Source organism: Aegilops tauschii, chromosome 7 (assembly GCF_002575655.3).
Source record: "Aegilops tauschii subsp. strangulata cultivar AL8/78 chromosome 7, Aet v6.0, whole genome shotgun sequence".
NCBI classification, from domain to species: domain Eukaryota; kingdom Viridiplantae; phylum Streptophyta; class Magnoliopsida; order Poales; family Poaceae; genus Aegilops; species Aegilops tauschii.
Window position 1 is genome coordinate 641,171,841 of NC_053041.3, and position 25,163 is coordinate 641,197,003.

Below are 25,163 nucleotides of genomic sequence, written 5' to 3' on the forward strand. Positions count from 1 at the left end.
GACCTTGCTTTTTACAGGGTCTAGCCCTTCTTGTCAATTTTACCTTTATGACCATGCAAATCAAGCACAGAAAGGGTTGTTCGATCCATAGCCCGGTTTGTAAAAGGGATTGCCATCTGATCTGACATCTGGAGGAACATCTAGGCATTCAAAACTGATGGTTGGGATGAGAGGCATGCCCGCCTGCCGTTTGGCGCTCACACCTATAATGACTTTGTGAGGCACGCCACCTCGGTACCATCATTGTGTAGTCCCACCATAGTAAGGTGTCGAAGCTGAAATAGAAACATTATGCTGGTGATGAAGATGCTAGGCATTATCTGGAGAGAGGTGGACTAAGTTATGGACAAAATCCATGATGGATGACAAGTATCAAGGATTAATTTACTGTTGATCTCGGGATCGTGCCACGAGTCAGGGTCTCAGAGAGGAGAATAGAGATGAGGTAAGGAACCCGGGATCACTTCAGAGACAACAAAGTCATAGAGGTTTCCCAAGTTTAGACCTTAACATGGATAGTAGGCCTACTTGTGCTACAAGTGTAATTGATATGTATGATTACAGATTACATGAACTAGATTGCATATATAAAGCTAGATTTTCAGATAATGGCAATTGAAATGCCTTGAGGCTCCGGTAGGAGTCTGTAAGCCTTTTTGTAGAGGCATATTCTTCCGTAGCAAATTATCAGCCTTTGATATCATACAATATGTCATCCCCAAACAAAATAGGAAGATACATTCTAGTTATGATAGGATCCCAGAGTTAGCAGATCTGTCGATCCATCTATCTATCCTCCGTGTACCCCTATAAGGTACCTCAACACGACTAGGTCGCTAGATACTCATTGGTCTACACGGTTTATCCACCCCACCCCCATAACCACCAGGCCACATAGGTCTCCCATGTTGGCGCGTGAGCTGGAGTTTCTTGATAGGCCAACACAAGTGGATCCATTATTTGTTTTTAGTCGGGCTAATTTTATATCTCGATCCAATCTGGATCCTCAGAGTCGTATGTGGTTAGTAATAATGGAAGAAAATTGACCAAAAAAGACCTAGCCGACGACGACATAGGATTTGGCCCTCACTCGTCACCAACCGGCCACCTCTTTTATGCTCTCCGACCGGCCACCTCGTTTAAGCAGATGGTGGTTCATCCCTACCCTTTTCCTCCCATGCTAGACTTATGGGCCTATGAGCTTATATATGCATGCTTCTGCCCATCGTGTAGTTTGGAAATAATTTTAAGCGCTTATGCATCGATCCATGGGCAGCTAAGAGAGATATTGTGTTCCTTTATGACTTTGTTGTCTCTGAAGTGATTGACACCTAAAATTATGATACAACCATGGGGAAAACGACAAGTGGTTTTATTGAACATGTTATGACATATATGGCAACAGGAAGTATAGTATAGACAAAAGTCATACACAGAGTTGAGCAAGCAGTGACTAGTAATTAAGCCCCGTAGAAAAAAAATGTCTAAAGATCTACTCTTACTTAGGGTGAAGATCATTATAATCATCGGGACCATAGGACTCAAATAATTCAGCAAAAAATCCATTCTTCCTTCTTGGGTTGCATCCCATGTCTTCACATAATCTATCATTGTACCAAGTAGGAAGAAGTCCAATGCACGGTGTACGGGATTCTTCACGGGAGTAACGCTTCATGACCTTTTCACATTCAAGGACATCCCTCTGCATTGCTTTAACACTTGGTAATCTAAATCCACCATCCATGAAATATGCTAGCCACTTAGACCGTAGTTCCGAAGTGTAGACATTCGCATAGTTGTCAGAATATCCGATGACCGCAAGTTGTGGAATCTTAGGATGTATGCACTCCCTGTGAAACAATAATCAAATAAATTATTCAATAAAGACTTGATGTATGTAAAAAAATATGACTATCAAAGTGATGACCTATAAAGTGGTGTCGCCGTGGATGTTGAGCCAACGACAATAGTATGAAAGTACTTTGAGATGAACATGTCCTTGATGTTTTGATCACCATTGAATCCTGTTCCAAATATAACTATGTCACTCTTTACCAATGTAGATTCACCTTCAACAAGCACACCTTCTTTGCAAAAGCCGAAGGTCTTTGACTTTTTAATAACTATGATGCCTTCCTCTAAATTCTTGTAATGGTCCTTGGGTGTAGTGGAAAGCATACACCCCACCATCCCCTCAAAAAAGCTATGGTCGGGCACCATGCCATGCTTCTTCATTGGAATGGAGTAGTAGCTCTCAGCAAACTTTGAAATCATCAACCTCTTCTCACACACAAAAGAAATGTACACATGTCTGAAATTAGTCTAAAACAAAACCATTTACACTTCCAATAATATTGAGATTATGAATTATATAAAATGGAAACATGTTGTAGTACCAATGGAGTCAAGACGGTAGCTAATATGCTAAGGAGGAAACCTTCACCGGGCTTGTGAATAAGGAGTTCAGCAAAACGAGTTAGATAGAAATTTGATATGTTAATACCCCAAGCATAGAAGTTCGGTATGATCCATTGCTTGGTTCGGACAACCATTGTGCATGGTTTCTCCATACCTAAATAACAATTAAAATAGAAAGTTATAAAAATATAATCGCAATGTTTCGTTTTTATCTAGGCAACTATAAAGATGAAGATTATATAAGCATGATAGGCAATGCATACATCGGAATGCTTTAGAAAAATGGACATAATAATGTTTCAATTTCATTAACCAAGAGAAACAAGGTATGTTTAATTGAGGATTGGATATTTTTACCATTTATATTTGCACATTCATTAGCAATGTCAAGGGCTGAATTTCCATAGCCAACAACAGTCACACACTTGTCCTTGATCATCTCCTTAGCTTTCTCGCTACCCATTTTGGAGTAGTCCATGGAGTGGATCACTTTCCCATCAAATGCTTCTGGGCCTCTACCGGGAGGGAATTTGGGTATGTTGGGACAATTGCTAAACCTTCCCGTACAAAGAATCACAAAGTCTACCGTGTGTACCTAGAGAAAGGGAATACATGTTTATGAACAGTCACATGAGAAAAGTTAATTAGTGTAACACCCTGGCCCAATATGAGTTATAACTAGCCCACCTGTAGGGTGGACCCATATATATGTAGCACTCCCCTGACACTTTCATCTTTGCATCATGTAAAAGGGTTAGCCCAATGGTGCTATATTAGGAATACAAGGCTGGACCAAAGAAAGGGTCGTCGTTTACTTGGCAAACTATTGTGGCTGGAATTCAGACTTTCAAGAGAGGTTGTGTATGGCGGGTTGGAACGGGCTCGCAAATAAATATTTGTGATGATCGACCTTGGATTCCTTCTAGTGCATCAAGAAAGGTTATAACACCTAGAGCAGGGACAATGTTATAACACCTAGTGGAGGAAATTATAGACCCTCACACAGGACAGTGGGATCAGGAACTTATTAGGTCCGTCATTAAACCGGTAGATGTTGCTAGAATAATTCAAATTCCTCTCCGGATGGAGGCCATGAAAGATCTTGTGGTGTGGCAGTATACAAGGTCAGGAACCTTCTCGGTTCAGTCGGCGTACCACGCGGATTTTAACCATTAGTTTGGGAGCCAAATAGCCAGGTCGGACGGATAGGGTAGCGTTCAGTTAAACTGCATATGGAAATAACTTTGATAACTACATACTCCAAGGAAAATAAAACACCTTGGGTGGAAGGTGCTCAGGGGTGTACTAGCATGCATGGGAGTCTTAGCCGGAAGACACATTCCAGTCCTTCTGCAATGTCTAGTTTGCAAGACCGGGATCGATGACATTCAACAGGTTTTTTTTCTGTTGTCCTCAAGCATGCAAGGTTGGGTAGCGCTTGGGCTAAAATCTGCTAAATTTTTTTAAATAATACATTTTTTTATTAAATTACAGAAATATTACGCTGAAAAAAGAATTTTCAAAAATAATACACCGTCGGCCCACTGCAGGCCGACTGAACCCAGTCAGCCCACAGCAGGCCGACTGGTGGCCCATCAGCTTGCTGCTGGTCGATTGGGCTGTCGGCCACCAGATGAAGCCCAGTCGGCCTGCAGTTGGCCGATAGGCCTGCAGTGGGCCGATAGGCCTGCAGTGGGCCGACTATGCTCAGTTGGCCTGCTGTGGGCCGACTGGTGCATGCCTATTTTTAATAATACATGATGATATTTTTTAAAAGTATATATTTTAACACGTTATGAATACATGGTAACATTTCTTTAAATACATTTTTAATGGAAATACCATTTTTTTAAACCACACAACATTTTTTAAAATCGTATAGCTTTTCTGAAATTTTCACAAACTTTTTTTAGAAACACGCGAATATTTTCTTAAAATGTCATGATTTATCTAAACATTTTTTAACCCACGTGATATGTGAGTATATTGATTGTAATATCATCTTATATTATGGGATGAAGGGAGTACCATTTTTTACAATGTCATGGATATTTTTTGGAAACACGAGAATATTTCGAGCAAAGGTGACGTACATTCTTTAAGTGGCACGAACCATTTCTTTTACATTATGCAAACATTGTTTAACATTCTTTTCATATTTTCCAAAAAAATTGCATGCATTTTTTGAAAGGCGGGAACCTTTTTCCATTGTGATGAACATTTGTTTTGAAAGTTATCGACATTTTCAAACTGCGCTTTTCCCGCCACCCATTTCCCGCCAACCCTTTCCCGCCACCCATTTCCCGCCACCCATTTCCCGCCAACCCTTTCCCGCCACCCGTTTCCCGCCACCCGTTTCCCGCCAACCTTTCCCGCCATACCGCAGTCGTTCTTTCCCGCCATTTTCTCCTCTCTACCTATAAAACCCCCTTCAGACGGAGGTGGATAAGCATTGCAGTGTAGTGTAGTTGAGATGTCCCATTATCCTTTCGATCGTAGTTTTCACCCTGGGATGAGCAGGACTCTTCTGAGGCTAGCCACCGATTTCAGGATGGATAATAGGATAGTTTCATGGGACGAACTCACCGGTAGTGACACCATAGTGAATGAGTTGGCTCACCAATTACGTAGGTCTGGGTGGCCTGAAAGGACCTATGAGGAGGTACGTAAAGAACTTCTTAGGTTGCATGACAAGTGGAAGAAGGTAGTGGTGCCGAAGAGTGAAACTTTCAGAAGGATTGCAGCAAATAATCCATGTTTATGGACTGAGGAGAGCGAGGACGAAGATGATATCTTCATGCCGCCGCTTCCGGGTTCTGCATCGTCGAAGGGGAAGAGTTCTTCATCATCGAAGGGCAAGGTTTCTGCATCGTCGAAGGGCAAGAGTTCTTCATCATCGAAGGATAAAAATTCTGCATCGTCGAAGGGCAAGAGTTCTTCATCGTCGAAGGGCAAGAGTTCTGCATCGATCGAGGATGACGATGATGACTTCATGTAGTTTTTATGCTGTATGTTGTGAGTTCAGTTACGTGCCATTTAATGTAGATGTAGTTCTATCTAGTTGTTTGTAATGTCTCGTTGTATGAATATTATGTTCTATCTAAATATGATCTTGTAGTTCCGATAACAGAGTACTAAAATAGGGTAGGCATATGTCTCGTACATAAGTACATAGTCATTTGTCTCATACATAGAATAGACATAAGTCTCACACAGAAATAGATGGTAATGTCTCTACTGATAGATAGGAGCGTCAATGACGACGTCTGGCCTGACGGGGAGGCGGATCTCGAATGACAAATTCATCACATATAACTCGGTTTCCTGTAGCAATGCAACTCAACAACCCTTTTTCATTCCCATTCGCTCAGCATTTCTTGAATCTTGCCATCATCAGTTATGTCAATCAATTTTCTTTCCCCAGGGCCATCTGACTGCTTCCTGCTGACGTAGTACACAAAATCGTCTTCCTTCAACCCTTGATTCAACATGAATTTAGTCTTCAACCAATCAAAAGTGAAATCCACTTCACGATCTGACCCTTGTACTTGCCTGTGAGAAAAGTACCGTCAACACATATCACCGGTCGGCAATGCCTGAAAGCTTCGATGCATACACCGAAAGAGAAGAAGAGACGATGCAACACCCTCACAGTTGGGAACTCTGGCATGAACATGTCTTGGATATCGATATAGGTGCCTGGATTCCGCTGCTGCAGGGTGTGGAGGAGGTGGACAACAGAGTCATATGCATCAAAATAAGAACCAAATCTCCTCTCAAGCGCTGCATGCTTAGCCCTCCAAGCCTTGCCATAAGAAATTCTGAACTTCAACCTGGCGAAGACTTTTGTCTGGACTGCCTTCACTTCCATAGCTTTGCCTTGCACTATCTCATCGTAAAACAATCGAGCAATAAGCGTGGATGAAAGGTTGGCATGATCTTGAGGGATGCTGGGAATAAGACAAGTGTGATTAACTAAGTCACTTATCACCCAACTTGTGCCATACTTAGGGAGAAAGCCGTGCACCCTTGCGGGACAATCTGCGTTCTTACATACCATTGTCAGGAATTTCTGACTGGACACCTCAGCTTTGAAAACCCTTTGCGTGGACATTGCCCAATTAATTATTGCATCCTTCAGGGCTTGCTTGTTCGGATACATAGCACCCGTCGCAATATTGTTCTGGTGATATTGCCAGGCTGAATCATGTCCATCATTCACGGTCATTGCAGATGAGAAGTCATGATTCCATCATGCAGGATTCGGGACCTCCTCTGCATTTTCTTCTTCATCTGACTCGTCAGAATCATCGGCATGACCCCTTTCAACATCGGTGTCTTCTTCTTCCATCTGGTTCTGCATGTGCCCATCTACCTCGTCAGCGTCCACCTCGCCATTGTAATCACCATCGGCATTTCCTCCTTCTACCTGACTACTCTGCCCTGGTTCATAACCATAAGCATTTCCTCCTTCTACCTGACTGCTCTGTCCTTGTTCGTAACCATAAGCATTTCCTCCTTCTACCTGACTGCTCTGTCCTTCGTACCCACCCTCGCCTTCATGTGCAGTGACCTCCTTCACGACGGGAAGCACTAAAGCAACAGGATTGCATCCCCTTCGTTCACAACCTTGTAACCACCGCACCCAATCGGAGTCTCCCTCTATTGGCCTCAAATAAAAGTAAATTTTTGAACTTGACCATGTCCACAATGCATGAACACCGACGGTGTGTGTTTCAGTATCAAGACCTCAACTTGCCGCAATCCATTTTTTCAACTGACTAACAGACCATGTTTGTGGTGCGCTGATTGCCACCTCTATGTGAGTAAATTCACTCAGATCTGCTCCCAACTCATTTGTTTGGACAGTACCAGGACCATAGTAAAATCTCAACTTCACTACATCGGACATCTCGACTCACCTATTTTTTTTTCAACAACGAAATACAAGTATTAGACATGTCTATATATTACCAGGACCATAGTAAATTTCACGATCAATATAATTTAATCTATGTGGACGATTATGATGAGTTGCTTGACTCTTGTTTTAATAATAATATAATAAATAGGCCCATGTTTACTAATAATAAATAGGCCTCAAATAATAATAATAATATAACCGACAAATATGATAATTCAGTTTATTTGAATTATATGGCCCATGTTGATGTATTTTTAATTTTAATCAATTTTAAAAAAAATTGTCTCTTCTTTCGAACTTTTTATTCATGTTTCCAACTTCTTATCACGCACCTGTGTACGTGTCAACTATTAAGCAACAACTTATTATCCCCACTAACAACTAATACAATTCACACACCTAAAACTATATTACGAAAATTTGCCGTAGCAACTACAAATATTTACGTATACTACCGGGGCAAATAACAATAATCGCACACAAATTTAATTTCACATCGAACGAAGCGTGCGTGCGAACGAATAATATTTGCGTATACTACCGGGCAAATAACAATATTTACGTATACTACCGGGCCAAATAAAAATATTTACGTATACTACCGGGCCAAATAACAATAATCGCACACAAATATTTACTTATACTACCGGGGCAAATAACAATATTTACGTATACTACCGGAGCACCTACAAAAAAAATGTGGGCTGAAATATACCCTTGAAGCGTGCGTGCGAACGAAGAACGACGAACGACGAACGACGAACAAAAAACTGCCGGTGCTCCGGCTCCAACGAAGAACGCCGAACAACAGCTTCACCTCCACCACACTGCCCCAACTTCACCACCACCACACTGCCCCAACTTCACCACCACCACCTCCACCAAAATGCTCACCACGACCACCACGAGCTACCCCGTCAGTAGATCGACACCTCTTTTGGCTGCCCTAAATGAGTTGAACCCATTCACGGTGCCAAAATCGCGAAAATGTTGCTCATTTAGGTGCACAAATGGGTGCCATTTTTCTGTAGACAGAGGAGAAGGAAGAACACAGAAGAAAGGAGCAACGGGAGAAGAAGAATGGAGGAAGGAGAGGAAGGAAGGAGAGGATAAGGCCGGGCCGGCCAGCGTGTCAGGTGGCAGCCCCCTGTCGGCCAGCAGCTGGCCGATCGGCGGGCGGTAGGCCGACAGGGGCGCACAAGCCGACAGCCCACTGCCTCCCCCTCGCGCGACGTGGCCCGACCAACCACAGGCCGCCGCGTGTCAGCCGGGCCTGCAGTCGGCCTGCTGCTAGCTGATTGGCCTGCTGTGGGCCGATTAGGCCTGCTGCTAGCCGATCGGCCTGCAGCGGGCCGATGGTGTATTATTTTTAAAATTTCTTTTTTTCGCGTAATATTTATGTAATTTAAAAAAAATGTATTATTTAAAAAAAATTAGCCTAAAATCTGCTACAGATGAGGCGGTAGCATAAGAAATGCTAGATTAACATTTCTTTTTTGTTGACCTCAGGCACGCAGGACCGGGATTGATAACATTTTTTACACACATTTAATATTTTACAAATGCTAGATTAACAGTTTTTTCAACAATTTTATGTATAGGGTAATCTCCTCCTCCCCCCTCCTCTCCTTCGACCAAGGCAGCCTCTCCTCCTCCCCCCTCCTCTTATGTGTGACTCTCCTCTTATGTGTGACTGTCCAAACAACAACATGGCATTTTCTGTGGTTTTTACAGGGATCACATGCGAGCAGGAAAATCCCCGCTTGGGGGTTTATTGCCCAGGCTTTTCCATCACCAACAACCAAATGAGCCCTAACAGGATAGTAGCCCCCTCCCCCCCCCACCCCCACCCCCCCCCCCCCCCCCCCCCCCCCCCAAACAAAACGGTGCGGTAGGTGTGAGGAGTATAACATTAGGTCGCCATCCTTTCAAGAAGAAAGTAAAGGTCGCCATCCAAACCAATATATATAGTCGCCATCTTGACTCTCGAGAGATTAGGACTACTGCCATTTACATGATGGTTAGGTGGTGGTTGCGTTGCGTGGGTGCATGCTTATCTAGAAAGAATTGAGAATTCCATACATGAACTTTCCCTCAACACTCGACTCCCATTGCTATGTGATTATGAGAACAAGCTCGAATCAAGAAGGCTCAGCAAGATTGGATTTTGTGGTCAGAAGATCTTGAAGACCATGACCACGAACAAACCAAATAGTACCAAGTTTATATCTACTTGAATATCATCATCCTAATCCTATATGAAAAAACGTTTGCGCAGTAGTAGCATATCATGTCGTTACCTCTATGTGACCCTCGGCGTCGGCCACCGTGAGGCGCCACTCCCCGTCGCCGGAGCCGAACGCCTCGCCGCAGCCGGCCCACTCGTCCCACGCCGCCACCTCCTCCTCCGCGACGCCGACGTACTCCATGCCGGTCACGCGGTGGCCGAGCCTGACGCAGTCGAGCACGTCGAAGCGGCGCGCGTAGGCGTGGAGGTAGTCGGCGACCTGCCGCTGGTTGGGGAACATCTCCGTCACGGAGTCCGGCCAGGGGAAGTCGGAGTACCGGTACATGTGCCGCGGCGCCTGGAGCCTGGTCCCCTCCATGGCGCTCGGCCACACGCCGCCCACGGCGTCGCCCGCCTCGAAGACCACCGGCCGGCACCCGCGCTCCAGCAGGTGCTTGCACGCCGCCAGCCCGCTCACGCCGGCGCCGATGATGGCCACGCTCCTCTTCTCCAGGCCCATCGGTTGATTTGTATGTTTGTGTGCGCCGTTGACGACGGCCGGCGTGAAAGAGGGTGCTACTGTGCGGGAATCTGATCACTAAGCGGGGTGGGCGGTGTTTATGTAGGTGGTGACACAGAGAAAGCGAAGGATACCTCACAAAACTCTCTAGTGAAAGCGATGCATGCAGTCCCCGGCCGCCCGGTGTTTAATTACCGGAGCCAGCAAGTATGGTTTGCTCCATCGAATATTGAAGAGAAGGAAACTATTGGATAAGTCAAGCATGGTAGCATCGTAGCAATACGAGAATTTACCTAGCGACCGCTACAAGCACTGTAGCAAGCTGAAGGTGCGCCGCTGTCATCATCCCTCCTCACTAGAGCTAGGCCAAACTTCATGACTATAGGTTGAAAGCTTTCTCGCAAAAAAAAATTGAGAAATCTGCCAACAAAAATATATTTATATCTTTAGCTACATGTCAGTCAGCGGAAAAATGAATTTGGGTCAGTCATTTTTTGAGCCATTGATTTGTACTTCAAGATTCGTGCTCTTGTTCTTTTCCGTGTTGTGTGCGTGCGTGTGGCCAAAAGTAAAGCCGTGTCTGACATTAGTTGAAATCCAAACATATTCATGAACATCCTTTTGGAATCCGTGAATATGTTTTTTAAATGTCACGTACATTCTTCTGAATGGTAGGAAACAATTTTTTTTACTTACACAAACATTTCTATATTGTATAACATGTTTTTAAATGTCATGTATATTTTTCTGAACATTTTATAAATATCATGAATATTATTTTTGAATAATATCTACTTTAAAAGGAAATATTTTTCAAAAAAGTCACGTACGTTCTTCTGAATGGTAAGAAACATTTTTTTTTACTTACACAAACATTTTTTTATGTTGTATAACATAACTTTACACTACGCTAAGATTTTTCAAATTCGCTGTGAACAATTTTAAGTTTTTGGAGTAATTTAAGATTTTGAAATATATGTTGTTAAAACATATTCGAAAATATCACAAAAAAAGAAAAAGAAAAAACGAACGAATGAAAAAGCAGAGAAAACATACATGAGCCTAGGATGCGTCGGCCCAGTGCGGGAGGAGTGCTAGTTCGCTAGCGCATGTTATTTTTTCCCTCAAAAGGGATGTTTTTTTATTACTTTTACTTATATATCTGAAATGGAAAAAAGATCTTAAATTCTAGAAAATGTCGATGCTTGTTTGAAAAAGATTCATGCAGTGTAAAAAGTTTGCAGAACTTCTAAAATGTTGATAGCCTTCAACCAAAATCATGATATTTCAAAAATGTTCACGTGTTTCCAAAATATGTTCCTGACAATTTCTAAAATTTTAATATAATATAAGAAATAGCACAAAATTTATTAAATATACTTAATACTAAAAAATAATGATTATGACATTTCAAAAATACATTCATGTGATTCAAAAATATGTTTAAAAACGCTTCCTACCATTAAACAACTATTCATGGCATTTTTTAACTGTTCATACATTAACAGTATATTCATGATTTTGTGAAAAATGTTAATACAATATAAATAAATATTTGAATAATTTTCAAAAATGTTTCATGCCATTCAAAAAATGCTCGATCATGCGTTTGAATGTTTTAACATGTAGTCAAGAAAATGAACAAACTTGTATTTGAAAAAAATGTTATTCACGCATTTAAAAAATTGAAGGTGTATCATAAAAAATTTGGGTGTATTAAAATTGTATAACTTGTGTTATTATAAAGTACACATGTAGTTGAAATATACATGAAACAGAAAAAAAATGACAAAACCCAATAAGAAACACGGGAAATTGAAAATTGAAAAAGAAGACGATAAAGAAACACAAAGAATAGAAGAAAAAAGAAACACATGGAAGGTTCTACACACCGGTTTGGTCGAAAACCATATAATGGGTCGGCCCACTAAGTGGAGAGCACACTCATCGCAAAGAGGTGAGGCCAGAATATGTCTCGCAATAAGCGAGATGTAAGGGTCCTCGTCTCACGACAACATGGCGAGCAAAAACTATCCATCGTCTAGGGTTAAAGGCAACATCGAGGTAAAACAGAACGTCAGGGAGTTGAGAGCACCAAAGTAGGAGGACAGATCTTGCTTGAACGGAAGAGCGGGCGATCAGAACTGGGGGCTTCCCAAAACCGAGTAGCCTACTGGGTCAGCCCACTTAGATCCTTTGTAGGTGATCGCTATGCAAACACAAATCATATACTACTAGGCAGATGCTATTTGACGCCCGTAGGCGTCAAATGAAGGCTGCGACACCCGCGTGCGATGCAAGTTGGGTCAACCCACTTCGGATTTCATGTGCGGGTTCTTTTTCGTTCGCTCGCTTCCATGCGCGGGTAGCTCTATTTCCTTTTTATTTTTGTGATTTGTTTTCTCTTCCAGTTTTGGTTTCTCCACTGGTTTCTTCTGGTTTTTGTTTCGGATCTTCTCTTTCTCTTTTTTCACATTTCTTTTCTTCGGCTTTTCTTTTGGATTTTTTTTTCTTTTCACTATTTTTTGTGTATTATACAAATAGCTCACCCGTGCATTTACAAAAATGTTCATTGTACATGTAAGAAAATGTGCACCATATATTAAGAAAATGTTCAATGTATCTTTATAAAATGTTTTATTGTGTATTTAAAAGTTGTTCAACACTTATCATAAAAATGTTCGATGTGTATTTAAATATTGTTGCGCCTACATAACAAAAAAGTCAATGGAAGGAAAAATTATAAGTTGCAAAAAAAAGAAATATTCAATAAGAATAGAAAGTAAAGAAATAAAAACTGGAAGGTAAAACCCATAAGAAAACAAACAAATGCACACCAGAAAACAAAAATGGCTACAGCGGCGAAACAAAAACAGCAGCGCGCGACCAATGGTAAATGGGCCAGCCCAAGTCCCTCGGGTGCGAGCGTAGCCTCCACTAGACGCCTGCGGGCGTCAACTAGGGTATGCCAAAAGAAGTAGGCTAGCGCAGTAGTTCCCGCTATGGGTGTTGCTATTGGTTTTTTTTAGGGGAAGCTGTTTTTTTTGGCAAGTTTCGGTTGCAAACCACATGTTGCACGTGGTTTGAGGGAAAGTTGTTGTTGGTTTTGTTCGGGTGGTTCTAGCGGTTTTTCTATTTTGGGATTTCGGTTTATTATTACTATTTTCTAGTTTTCCTTTTTATTATGTTTTCCTCATGCACACTTTTCTCCTTATTTATTTCTGGTTTTATTATGTTTCCTTTTTTATATATTTTTCAAACTTTGATCATTTGAAATATTGTGATTATTTTGAATTTATGAACTTTTATATTTTTAAAATGCAAGAATAATTTTATAGTTTATGAATATTTCCAACTTGTGAACATGTTATCGAATTTGAGAACAATTTTCATAATATTTCATAAATTAGCGTGAAATAATATTTGAAAAAATTTCGTAATATAATAATTAACATTTTCCAAAGTCATGAGCATTTTTAAGTTTGCAAACATTTTTTCGAATTCACGGAAAAAAATCGATAACATTTTTAATTAAGATAAAACCAACAGGCGCGCTTCTGCGCTTTTAGCAGTGGCTCGCGGCGTGCTGAACAGAGCGTGCTGGGCTCGGCCCATTTCACTGGCGAAGACGCAACTGCAGCATACGGATCGCTATAAGCGATACCGAGCAGCTCCCGCCAACGGGTTTTCGTTTTTTTTTTAACAAATCCAGGTTTTCGTTTAGGCCCGTGTCTACATCTGCCCACTAGAGAGAACTCCCTTTTATAAACAAGATCCAATCAACCATGGGGCCCCTTGCCGACGAACTTTTTTTTCCGTCAACTTGCACCCACTGAGACAGCCAGCCAGCCCTTGGTATTCCTACAGTAGTGTATAAGATTGCATAACTATGGGGACTCATGTCCGAGAATGTGATTCCAAAACAGAAAGCATTTGACGGAAAGCAAGTAGTATAATAGAGAGGATGCATCTACCAAGATTTGGAGGTAGATATGCAACAAATCCGTGGGAATTGACTCTGCACCGCGCTTTCTGTGGCGGATCGTTGTGACGCGCACACTGCATTTTGCTCTTGAACGGGTTTAATTTTTTAAACCTCCCTAGGCTCCCGGGCACCTTCCTCTCTTTTCGCTCTTCCGGGTTTCAAATGTACAAACTGAACAGGCGGGTACACTGTCATACGAAAATTTGACATGTATTTGTCCATTATGAGTGGTGAGGCAACATCTTCAAATTCACTATACTCTCTAAGTGGAACTTTCTCATGCGATTGAGGTTTCGTCATGATTTTGACTGGATCAACAATGTTTTTTTCTTTTAAATTCTCTATGCTCCCTAAGCTTGGAGCTCTCTTAGTCAGTTGAGGTGTCATTTTCTTATTTGGTCGCAATTTTGACTAAATCAATGATTCTCAAATTAACTATAAAAACACATCAGTCTCATGCACCCCTCTCACCACCTGGCAAAAAGGAATCACCAACATGTGACACGGTACCACCAGCGCAAAAAAAACTTTCCCAGAGACATGCGGGCTGATTAGTGGATAACGTAAAATCACACCGTCAAGGAGGATCCACCAAAACATCTCATTATAAAAAAAAAATACACACTCCATCATCTTCCCCACGTGCCAAGCCAAATAATAATTTCTTGTGAAATCCAAGGTTTTAATTTAAAAACAAACAATTTTGGAGCTCACTAAAATATGGGAAAGTTTTAAAATTTGTATCTTTTGGAAATAATGCCAGGCTTCAAATTTCACTTAATTTTAATGAATTTAACCTAATTTAAATTTGGATTGAAATTAGTCTGAATCTAGCTTGAAATTTTGAGGTTAAAAAATATATTGGATCCGACAAAAATATGTGATGTTTCATTGAAATTTTTAACCTGTATGTGAGGAGCGACGAGCTGCTTAAATAGCCGCGTCGGCGTACACTTCTGAACTCCTCTAGTACTAGTGTCTCCTCTCTCCACAGCCCCGTTGGACGTCGTTTCTGGGCCCATTAGTCGGCCGCCCGAGTCGCCTTCGGGCTTGATTTGGGTAGGTTGTGTAGGCTACTATGGGCCCAGGAGCGGCGGCTGGGCTTTTTTTTTATAACTTCAATTTTTTGACACATAGAAGCGACCGGCCGCCTCCATCTATATTTGTTTCTAAGAGCCATCAGACGGCGGCGTCATCATCACAAAATCATACAGCATATAAAATCTGAATATAACTAGTTGAAGAATGATAACCCATAATGATGCAAATAAGAGTAAAATTGCAAAATAAAAATTATAGCAAGTACCAACCACAGCAAGTTTACTTAGTTGTGAAACATGCAAAATCATGTCGCATTACAATAAACAAATGTCTTAATATCAAAATTGTACCAAGTACCGACCACTGCACCTTTATTTAGTTGCGAAATATGCAAAATCATGTCTCATTACAAAAAAATGTCCTAATAGCCAACACCCCATCCTCCTATTCATTTCTTCTCCATGATCTTGAGAATCTACTCTTTCACAGTTTCCATCGTGTTGCATTCTGAATAAAGTATTTCAGCTAGAATGCATCCCCTTGAAGAATTAATCTCAACCTGGTCAAACTCAAATACCCACTCATCTCCGTCCCAGTTTTCAGCGCATTTCACCATGAAAAGACCACAAGAGACTCTACAAGAAACCGCGAGTCAAGTAGTGATGGATCAGAGAACTATATACAAAATTCAACTTTGAACATACCCATCCTCTTGTAACAGCATATCGTACTCCCTTATTGGCCAGGAAGATACATCAGGATGTTCCGTTTGTAAAATGGAGTTTACCTCCTTCGTATCTTTAGCTATTTCTTCCCTCTAAAATAGAAATGTGAAATCCATATTAAGTACGTAACAAATGACTATATTCTGTTTTATGTAAAGTTGTAAGCTTACCATCGTAGTAATCTTTGAAAGAACTCTCTTGCTGCTTTTATCAGTAGAATTTAAAACTTGAACCTCTTTTTTCTTGTTGTGTATGACAACGCATAACGGGGGACGTAAACGTCTAAAAAAGGTATTTTGACTATTGATGTCTACTACACAACTTGTTCTTGTAGACTCGTGTTGGGCCTCCAAGCGCAGAGTTCTGTAGGACAGTAGCAAATTTCCCTCAAGTGGATGACCTAAGGTTTATCAATCCATGAGAGGCGTAGGATGAAGATGGTCTCTCTCAAACAACCCTGCAACCAAATAATAAAAAGTCTCTTGTGTCCCCAACACACCAAATACAATGGTAAATTGTATAAGTGCACTAGTTCGGTCGAAGAGATGGTGATACAAGTATAGAAATGATAGTAGATATTGATTTTTGTAACAGGAACAATAAAAAACAGCAAGGTAGCAATTGATAAAAACGGAGCACAAACGGTACTGCAATGCTTGAAAATGAGGCCTAGGGTCCGTACTTTCGCTAGTGCAATCTCTCAACAATGCTAATCTAATTGGATCATATAACCATCCCTCAACGTGCGATGAAGAATCACTCCAAAGTTCTTATCTAGCGGAGAACGTAAGAAGAAATTGTTTGTAGCTATTCTTTCCGATCTATCTATCCAAGAGTTCGTACTAAAATAACACCAAGTTATTCTTTCCGATCGATCTATCAAGAGTTCGTACTAAAATAACACAAGTTATTCTTTCCGATCGATCTATCAAGAGTTTGTACTAAAATAACACCAAAACAATTTCATATTCATAATACTCAATCCAACACAAAGAACCTCAAAGAGTGCCCCAAGATTTCTACCGGAGAAACAAAAGTTATCTTGTGGGACAAAAGTCATCTTGTGGGGAACCCAGAACAAGAAAATCAGCAGGATATTTAACTTTCCCACACAAGACTTCAACATCTCTAACAATCCCAACCGGTGAGATAGTATCTCTATTGGCAAGCTTAATTGTAACATCAATTTCTTCTATCTCAACAGGTGCAATATCATGCATAATTTCTTTGTATAAGGAATGAGGTATTGCACTTGCACTAGCACCCATATCACACAAGCCATGATAACAATGATCTCCTATTTTAACTGAAATAACAGGCATGCCTACAACAGGTCCATGTTTATTTTTAGTATCGGGTCTAGCAATTCTAGCAGCTTCATCACAGAAGTAAATAACATGCCCATCAATATTATCAACCAAGAGAGCTTTAACCATAGCAATACTAGGTCCAACTTTGATTTGCTCAGAGGGTGTCGGTGTTCTAGTATTACTCTTACGAACCACAGTTGAGGCTTTAGCATGATCCTTTATTCTAACAGGGAAAGGTGGTTTCTCAATATGAGCGGTAGGAACAATAGGATCAACATTATAAGTGATAGTCTTTTCTTCAACTTTAATAGGTTCAACTACTTTTACTTCGATGGGAGGATGATATTTAAACCACTTCTCCTTAGGGAGATCGACATGAGTAGCAAATGATTCACAGAAAGAAGCTACTATCTCAGAGTCAAGTCCATATTTAGTGCTAAATTCACGGAAAACATCAGTATCCATAAAAGATTTAACACAATCAAACTTAGGTGTTATACCTGACTCCTTACCTTCGTCGAGATCCCAATCTTCAGAGTTGCGTTTAATTCTTTCCATAAATCCCATCTGAATTCAATAGTCTTCATCATAAAAGAACCAGCACAAGAAGTATCGAGCATGGAGCGATTGTTGAGAGAAAGCCGAGCACAAAAATTTTGAATAATAATTTCTCTTGAGAGCTCATGATTGGGGCATGAATATAACATTGAATTAAGCCTCCCCCAAGCTTGAGCGATGCTTTCTCCTTCGCGAGGCCAAAAATTATATATATAATTGCGATCACGATGAACAAGATGCATAGGATAAAACTTCTGATGAAATTCCAATTTCAATCGTTTGTAGTTCCACGATCCCATATCATCACATAGCCTAAACCATGTCAATGCCTCTCCCTTCAAAGATAAAGGGAAGACCTTCTTCTTGATTACATCCTCGGGCATACCTGCAAGCTTAAATAATCCACAAACTTCATCCACATAGATTAGGTGCAAATCGGGATGCAATGTTCCATCTCCTGTAAAGGGATTAGCTAGTAGTTTCTCTATCATACCCGAAGGAATTTCAAAGTAAACATTTTCAGTAGGTTCAGTAGGTTGAGGAGCAACTCTTTGCTCTAGTGGTCGGGGTGAAGATACCCCGAACAAGCCCCTCAACGGATTACTTTCCATAGTAACAAGTGACAGTAAATTTCAGCATACTATATAAATCTTTCCTTACCAAAGGCGCTTCACTCCCCGGCACCGACGCTAGAAAAGAGTCTTGATGACCCACAAGTGTAGGGGATCTATGGTAGTCCTTTCGATAAGTAAGAGTGTCGAACCCAACGAGGAGCAGAAGGAAATGACAAGCGGTTTTCAGTAAGGTATTCTCTGCAAGCACTGAAATTATCGATAACAGATAGTTTTGTGATAAGGTAATTTGTGACAGGCAACAAGTAATGAAAGTAAATAAGGTGCAGCAAGGTGGCCCAATCCTTTTTCTAGCAAAGGACAAGCCTGGACAAATTCTTATATGAAGGAAAACGCTCCCGAGGACACATGGGAATTATTGTCAAGCTAGTTTTCATCACGCTCATATGATTCGTGTTCGTTACTTTGATAATTTAATATGTGGGTGGATCGGTGCTTGGGTACTGCCCTTCCTTGGACAAGCATCCCACTTATGATTAACCCCTATTGCAAGCATCCGCAACTACAAAAGAAGTATTAAGGTAAACCTAACCATAGCATGAAACATATAAATCCAAATCAGCCCCTTACGAAGCAACGCATAAACTAGGGTTTAAGCTTCTGTCACTCTAGAAACCCATCATCTACTTATTACTTCCCATTGCCTTCCTCTAGGCCCAAATAATGGTGAAGTGTCATGTAGTCAACGTTCACATAACACCAGTAGAGGAAAGACAACATACATCTTATCAAAATATCGAACGAATACCAAATTCACATTACTACTTATAGCAAGACTTCTCCCATGTCCTCAGGAACAAACGTAACTACTCACAAATCATATTCATGTTCATAATCAAAGGGGTATTAATATGCATAAAGGATCTGAACATATGATCTTCCACCGAATAAACCAACTAGCATCAACTACAAGGAGTAATCAACACTACTAGCAACCCACAGGTACCAATCTGAGGCTTTGAGACAAAGATCGGATACAAGAGATGAACTAGGGTTGGAGAGGAGATGGTGCTAGTGAAGATGGTGATGGAGATTTACCCCCTCCCAATGAGAGGATCGATGGTGATGACGATGGCGATGATTTCCCCCTCCCGAAGGGATGTTTCCCCGGCAGAACAGCTCCGCCGAAGCCCTAGATTGGTTCCGCCAAGGTTCCGCCTCGTGGCGGTGGTGTTTCGTCCCGAAAGCTCCCTTCTTATTTTTTTCTCCAACACTTAGTTATTTCCTTTGCTTTTTATTTTGCTTTGCATCTTTATCATAAAAAATACCAAAAATATTATCCTATCATATCTATCAGATCTCACTCTCGTAAGTGACCGTGTTGGGATTGACAACCCCTTATCGCGTTGGTTGCGAGGATTTATTTGTTTTGTGTAGGTGCGAGGGACTCACGCGTAGCCTCCTACTGGATTGATACCTTGGTTCTCAAAACTGAGGGAAATACTTACGCTACTTTGTTGCATCACCCTTTCCTCTTCAAGGGAAAACTAACGCAGTGTTCAAGAGGTAGCAAGAAGGATTTCTGGCGCCGTTGCCGGGGAGGTCTACGCAAAAGTCAACATACCAAGTACCCATCACAAACCCTTATCTCCCGCATTACATTATTTGCCATTTGCCTCTCGTTTTCCTCTCCCCCACTTCACCCTTGCCGTTTTATTCGCCCTCTCTTTTTTGTTCGCCTCTTTTTCGTTTGCTTGTCGTTATGGATAGTCCCTTATCTACTCCGTTGTCCCCTGAGTTTGAAGTCTTTCACTTCAAACAAAGACAAGGAGAAAACTTAAAAGATGCCTGGTTGAGAATAATGGAATCTTACCGTAATTGTACCTTTGAAATGAACCTGAGAATTTTGCTTCGCAATTTTTATGTTGGATTAAATATGTCTCATAGACAACTCTTGGATTGCGTTGCCAAAGGCAATTTTATTGAAATTGATCCCCATATTGCGCATGAAGTTATAGAAGGTATAGTGGGAACACTACCTCAACAAAATGGGCCTCATCCTACCAAGGAAGAGACACAAGTTTTTGAAAAAATTTGCGAAGTTACTAAGATTTTACAGAAGTCTCTTGAACCTCTTAAGAACGTTAGCGGAAATATCCACCGCATGAATATGTTGATTACTCTTTGCAATAAGCGGTTGGATTCTTTAGATCTAAAAATTTCAGAATATGAAGGGAAACGTAAAGAACCTCCCGGATTTGATCTTGATTCCGCTAAAAAGTTGAAAACCAAATATGGCAATACCTAGATCTATCCTTGCTTTTATGCCTAGCTAGGGGCGTTAAACGATAGCGCTTGTTGGGAGGCAACCCAATTTTATTTTTAGTTTTTTGCTTTTTGCTTCTGTTTAGGAATAAATATTTGATCTAGGCTCTGGTTAGATGTCTTTTTATGTTTTAATTAGTGTTTGTGCCAAGTTAAACCTATAGGATCTTCTTGGATGATAGTTATTTGATCTTGCAGAAATTTCCAGAAACTTTCTGTTCACGAAAACAATTGTTGAAAATCACCAGAACGTGATAAAATATTGATTCCAATTGCTGCTGTTCAATAAACAAATTGTCTAGGTGGTCCTATTTTGGCTTATTTTTGGAGTTCTAGAAGTTTGCGTTAGTTACAGATTACTACAGACTGTTCTGTTTTTGACAGATTCTGTTTTTCGTGTGTTGTTTGCTTATTTTGATGATTCTATGGCTAGTAAAAGAGTTTATAAACCATAGAGAAGTTGGAATACAGTAGGTTTAACACCAATATAAATAAATAATGAGTTCATTGCAGTACCTTGAAGTGGTCTTTTGTTTTCTTTTGCTAACGGAGCTCACGAGATTTTCTGCTGAGTTTTGTGTTGTGAAGTTTTCAAGTTTTGGGTGAAAGATTTGATGGATTATGGAACAAGGAGTGGCAAGAGCCTAAGCTTGGGGATGCCCATGGCACCCCCAAGATAATCTAAGGACACCAAAAAGCCAAAGCTTGGGGATGCCCCGGAAGGCATCCCCTCTTTCGTCTACTTCCATCGGTAACTTTACTTGGAGCTATATTTTTATTCACCACATGATATGTGTTTTGCTTGGAGCGTCTTGTATGATTTGAGTCTTTGCTTTTTAGTTTACCACAATCATCCTTGATGTACACACCTTTTGAGAGAGACACACATGATTCGAAAATTATTAGAATACTCTATGTGCTTCACTTATATCTTTTGAGTTATATAGTTTTTGCTCTAGTACTTCACTTATATCTTTTAGAGCACGGTGGTGGATTTGTTTTATAGAAACTATTGATCTCTCATGCTTCACTTAGATTATTTTGAGGGTCTTAAATAGCATGGTAATTTGCTTAAAAATAATCCTAATATGCTAGGTATTCAAGATTAGTAAAAACTTTCTTATGAGTGTGTTGAATACTAAGAGAAGTTTGATGCTTGATGATTGTTTTGAGATATGGAGGTAGTGATATTAAAGTCGTGCTAGTTGAGTAGTTGTGAATTTGAGAAATACTTGTGTTGAAGTTTGCAAGTCCCGTAGCATGCACGTATGGTAAACGTTATGTAACAAATTTGAAACATGAGGTGTTCTTTGATTGTCCTCCTTATGAGTGGCGGTCGGGGACGAGCGATGGTCTTTTCCTACCAATCTATCCCCCTAGGAGCATGCGCGTAGTGCTTGGTTTTTGATGACTTGTAGATTTTTGCAATAAGTATATGAGTTCTTTATGACTAATGTTGAGTCCATGGATTATACGCACTCTCACCTTTCCACCATTGCTAGCCTCTTCGGTACCGTGCATTGCCCTTTCTCACATTGAGAGTTGGTGCAAACTTCGCCGGTGCATCCAAACCCCGTGATATGATACGCTCTTTCACACATAAACCTCCTTATATCTTCCTCAAAACAGCCACCATACCTACCTATTATGGCATTTCCATAGCCATTCCGAGATATATTGACATGCAACTTTCCACCATTCTGTTTATCATGACATATTCATCATTGTCATATTGCTTAGCATGATCATGTAGTTGACATAGTATTTGTGGCAAAGCCACCGCTCATAATTCTTTCATACATGTCACTCTTGGTTCATTGCATATCCCGGTACACCACCGGAGGCATTCATATAGAGTCATACTTTGTTCTAGTATCGAGTTGTAATCATTGAGTTGTAAATAAATAGAAGTGTGATGATCATCATTTTCTAGAGCATTGTCCCAATTGAGGAATATAAAAAAAGGCCATAAAAAAGAGAAGGCCCAAAAAAATGAGAGAAAAAGAGAGAAGGGACAATGTTACTATCCTTTTACCACACTTGTGCTTCAAAGTAGCACCATAATCTTCATGATAGAGAGTCTCTTGTTTTGTCACTTTCATATACTAGTGGGAATTTTTCATTATAGAACTTGGCTTGTATATTCCAACAATGGGCCTCCTCAAGTGCCCTAGGTCTTCGTGAGCAAGCAAGTTGGATGCACACCCACTTAGTTTCTTTTTGTTGAGCTTTCATATACTTATAGCTCTAGTGCATCCTTTGCATGGCAATCCCTACTCCTTGCATTAACATCAATCAATGGGCATCTCCATAGCTCATTGATTAGCCTCGTTGATGTGAGACTTTCTCCTTTTTTGTCTTCTCCACATAACCCCCATCATCATATTCTATTCCACCCATAGTGCTATGTCCATGGCTCGCGCTCATGTATTGCGTGAAGGTTTATAAAGTTTGAGATTACTAAAGTATGAAACAATTGCTTGGCTTGTCATCGGGGTTGTGCATGATGAGAGCATTCTTGTGTGACGAAAATGGAGCATGACTAAACTATATGATTTTGTAGGGATGAACTTTCTTTGGCCATGTTATTTTGAGAGGACATAATTGCTTAGTTAGTATGCTTGACGTATTATTATTTTTATGTCAATATGAACTTTTATCTTGAATCTTTCGGATCTGAATATTCATACCACAATTAAGAAGAATTACATTGAAATTATGCCTAGTAGCACTCCGCATCAAAAATTCTGTTTTTATCATTTACCTACTCGAGGACGAGCAGGAATTAAGCTTGGGGATGCTTGATATGTCTCCAACGTATCTATAATTTTTTATTGCTCCATGCTATATTATCTTCTGTTTTGGATATTATTGGGCTTTATTATTCACTTTTATATTATTTTTGGGACTAACCTATTAACCGGAGGCCCAGCCCAGAATTGCAGTTTTTTGCCTATTTCAGAGTTTCGCAGAAAAAGAATATCAAACGGAGTCCAAACGGAATGAAACCTTCGGGAACGTGATTTTCGGAACGAACATGATCCAAGAGACTTGGACCCTACGTCAAGCAACCAACAGGGAAGCCACGAGGTAGGGGGCGCGCCCTCCACCCTCGTGGGCCCCCTGTTGCTCCACCGACGTACTTCTTCCTCCTATATATACCTACGTACCCCCAAACGATCAGATACGGAGCCAAAAACCTAATTCCACCGCCGCAACCTTCTGTACCCACGAGATCCCATCTTGGGGCCTATTCCGGAGCTCCGCCGGAGGGGGCATCGATCACGGAGGGCTTCTACATCAACACCATAGCCCCTCCGATGAAGTGTGAGTAGTTTACCTCAGACCTTCGGGTCCATAGTTATTAGCTAGATGGCTTCCTCTCTCTTTTTGGATCTCAATACAATGTTCTCCCCCTCTCTCGTGGAGATCTATTCAATGTAATCTTCTTTTGCGGTGTGTTTGTTGAGACCGATGAATTGTGGGTTTATGATCAAGTTTATCTATGAACAATATTTGAATCTTATGAATTCTTTTATGTATGATTGGTTATCTTTGCAAGTCTCTTCGAATTATCAGTTTGGTTTGGCCTACTAGATTGATCTTTCTTGCAATGGGAGAAGTGCTTAGCTTTGGGTTCAATCTTGCGGTGTCCTTTCCCAGTGACAGTAGGGGCAGCAAGGCACGTATAGTATTGTTGCCATCGAGGATAACAAGATGGGTTTTTTATCATATTGCATGAATTTATCCCTCTACATCATGTCATCTTGCTTAAGGCGTTACTCTGTTCTTATGAACTTAATACTCTAGATGCATGCTGGATAGCGGTCGATGTGTGGAGTAATAGTAGTAGATGCAGGCAGGAGTTGGCCTACTTGTCTCGGACGTGATGCCTATATACATGATCATACCTAGATATTCTCATAACTATGCTCAATTCTGTCAATTGCTCAACAGTAATTTGTTCACCCACCGTAAAATACTTATGCTCTTGAGAGAAGCCACTAGTGAAACCTATGGCCCCCGGGTCTATCTTCATCATATTAATCTTCCAACACTTAGTTATTTCCTTTGCTTTTTATTTTGCTTTGCATCTTTATCATAAAAAATACCAAAAATATTATCCTATCATATCTATCAGATCTCACTCTCGTAAGTGACCGTGTAGGGATTGACAACCCCTTATCGTGTTGGTTGCGAGGATTTATTTGTTTTGTGTAGGTGCGAGGGACTCGCGCGTAGCCTCCTACTGGATTGATACCTTGGTTCTCAAAACTGAGGGAAATACTTATGCTACTTTGCTGCATCACCCTTTCCTCTTCAAGGGAAAACCAACGCAGTGCTCAAGCGGTAGCACGCCCCCACCGTCGTGGCCAGGGTGTGGGCCCCTCTGGTTGATTATTTCGCCAGTATTTTTTATTAATTCCAAAACATGCCCCCGTGAAGTTTCAGGACTTTTGGAGTTGCGCAGAATAGGTCTCTAATATTTGCTCCTTTTCCAGCCCAGAATTCCAGCTGCCGGCATTCTCCCTCTTCTTGTAAACCTTGTAAAATAAGA

The 25,163-nt window shown here is 40.9% G+C and overlaps 1 protein-coding gene across 4 annotated transcripts; it reads right to left on the reverse strand.

Moving 5' to 3' along the window:
* Positions 1-1,394: 1,394 nt before the first annotated feature.
* LOC109734060 (probable flavin-containing monooxygenase 1) lies at positions 1,395-10,344 on the reverse strand. 4 transcript variants are annotated; one of them, XM_020293284.4, is made up of 5 exons: positions 9,643-10,299; positions 2,776-3,013; positions 2,397-2,572; positions 1,928-2,280; positions 1,395-1,850 (listed from the first exon to the last, which is right to left on the reverse strand). In XM_020293284.4, the coding sequence occupies exons 1-5, from the start codon at positions 10,087-10,089 to the stop codon at positions 1,499-1,501; spliced, it is 1,566 nt and encodes a 521-aa protein (XP_020148873.1). In that variant the 5' UTR covers positions 10,090-10,299; the 3' UTR covers positions 1,395-1,498. The 4 variants fall into 4 exon arrangements, with proteins under 4 accessions (XP_020148873.1, XP_045087113.1, XP_040251196.1 ...); XM_045231178.2 differs by lacking the exon at positions 2,776-3,013 and having other exon boundaries at positions 2,504-2,572; XM_040395262.3 differs by lacking the exon at positions 2,776-3,013 and having other exon boundaries at positions 2,397-2,447; positions 9,643-10,294.
* Positions 10,345-25,163: the final 14,819 nt, after the last annotated feature.

What these genes read in the sequence shown, in the direction of transcription:
- LOC109734060 (XM_020293284.4), bottom strand. Translation starts at nt 10,089, where the DNA reads ATGGGCCTGGAGAAGAGGAGCGTGGCCATCATCGGCGCCGGCGTGAGC. An exon ending in ACGCCGAGGGTCACATAGAG is followed by an intron (nt 3,014 to 9,642) that starts GTAACGACATGA and finishes CCCTTTCTCTAG; the next exon opens with GTACACACGGTAGACTTTGT. An exon ending in CTACCGTCTTGACTCCATTG is followed by an intron (nt 2,281 to 2,396) that starts GTACTACAACAT and finishes GTGTGTGAGAAG; the next exon opens with AGGTTGATGATTTCAAAGTT.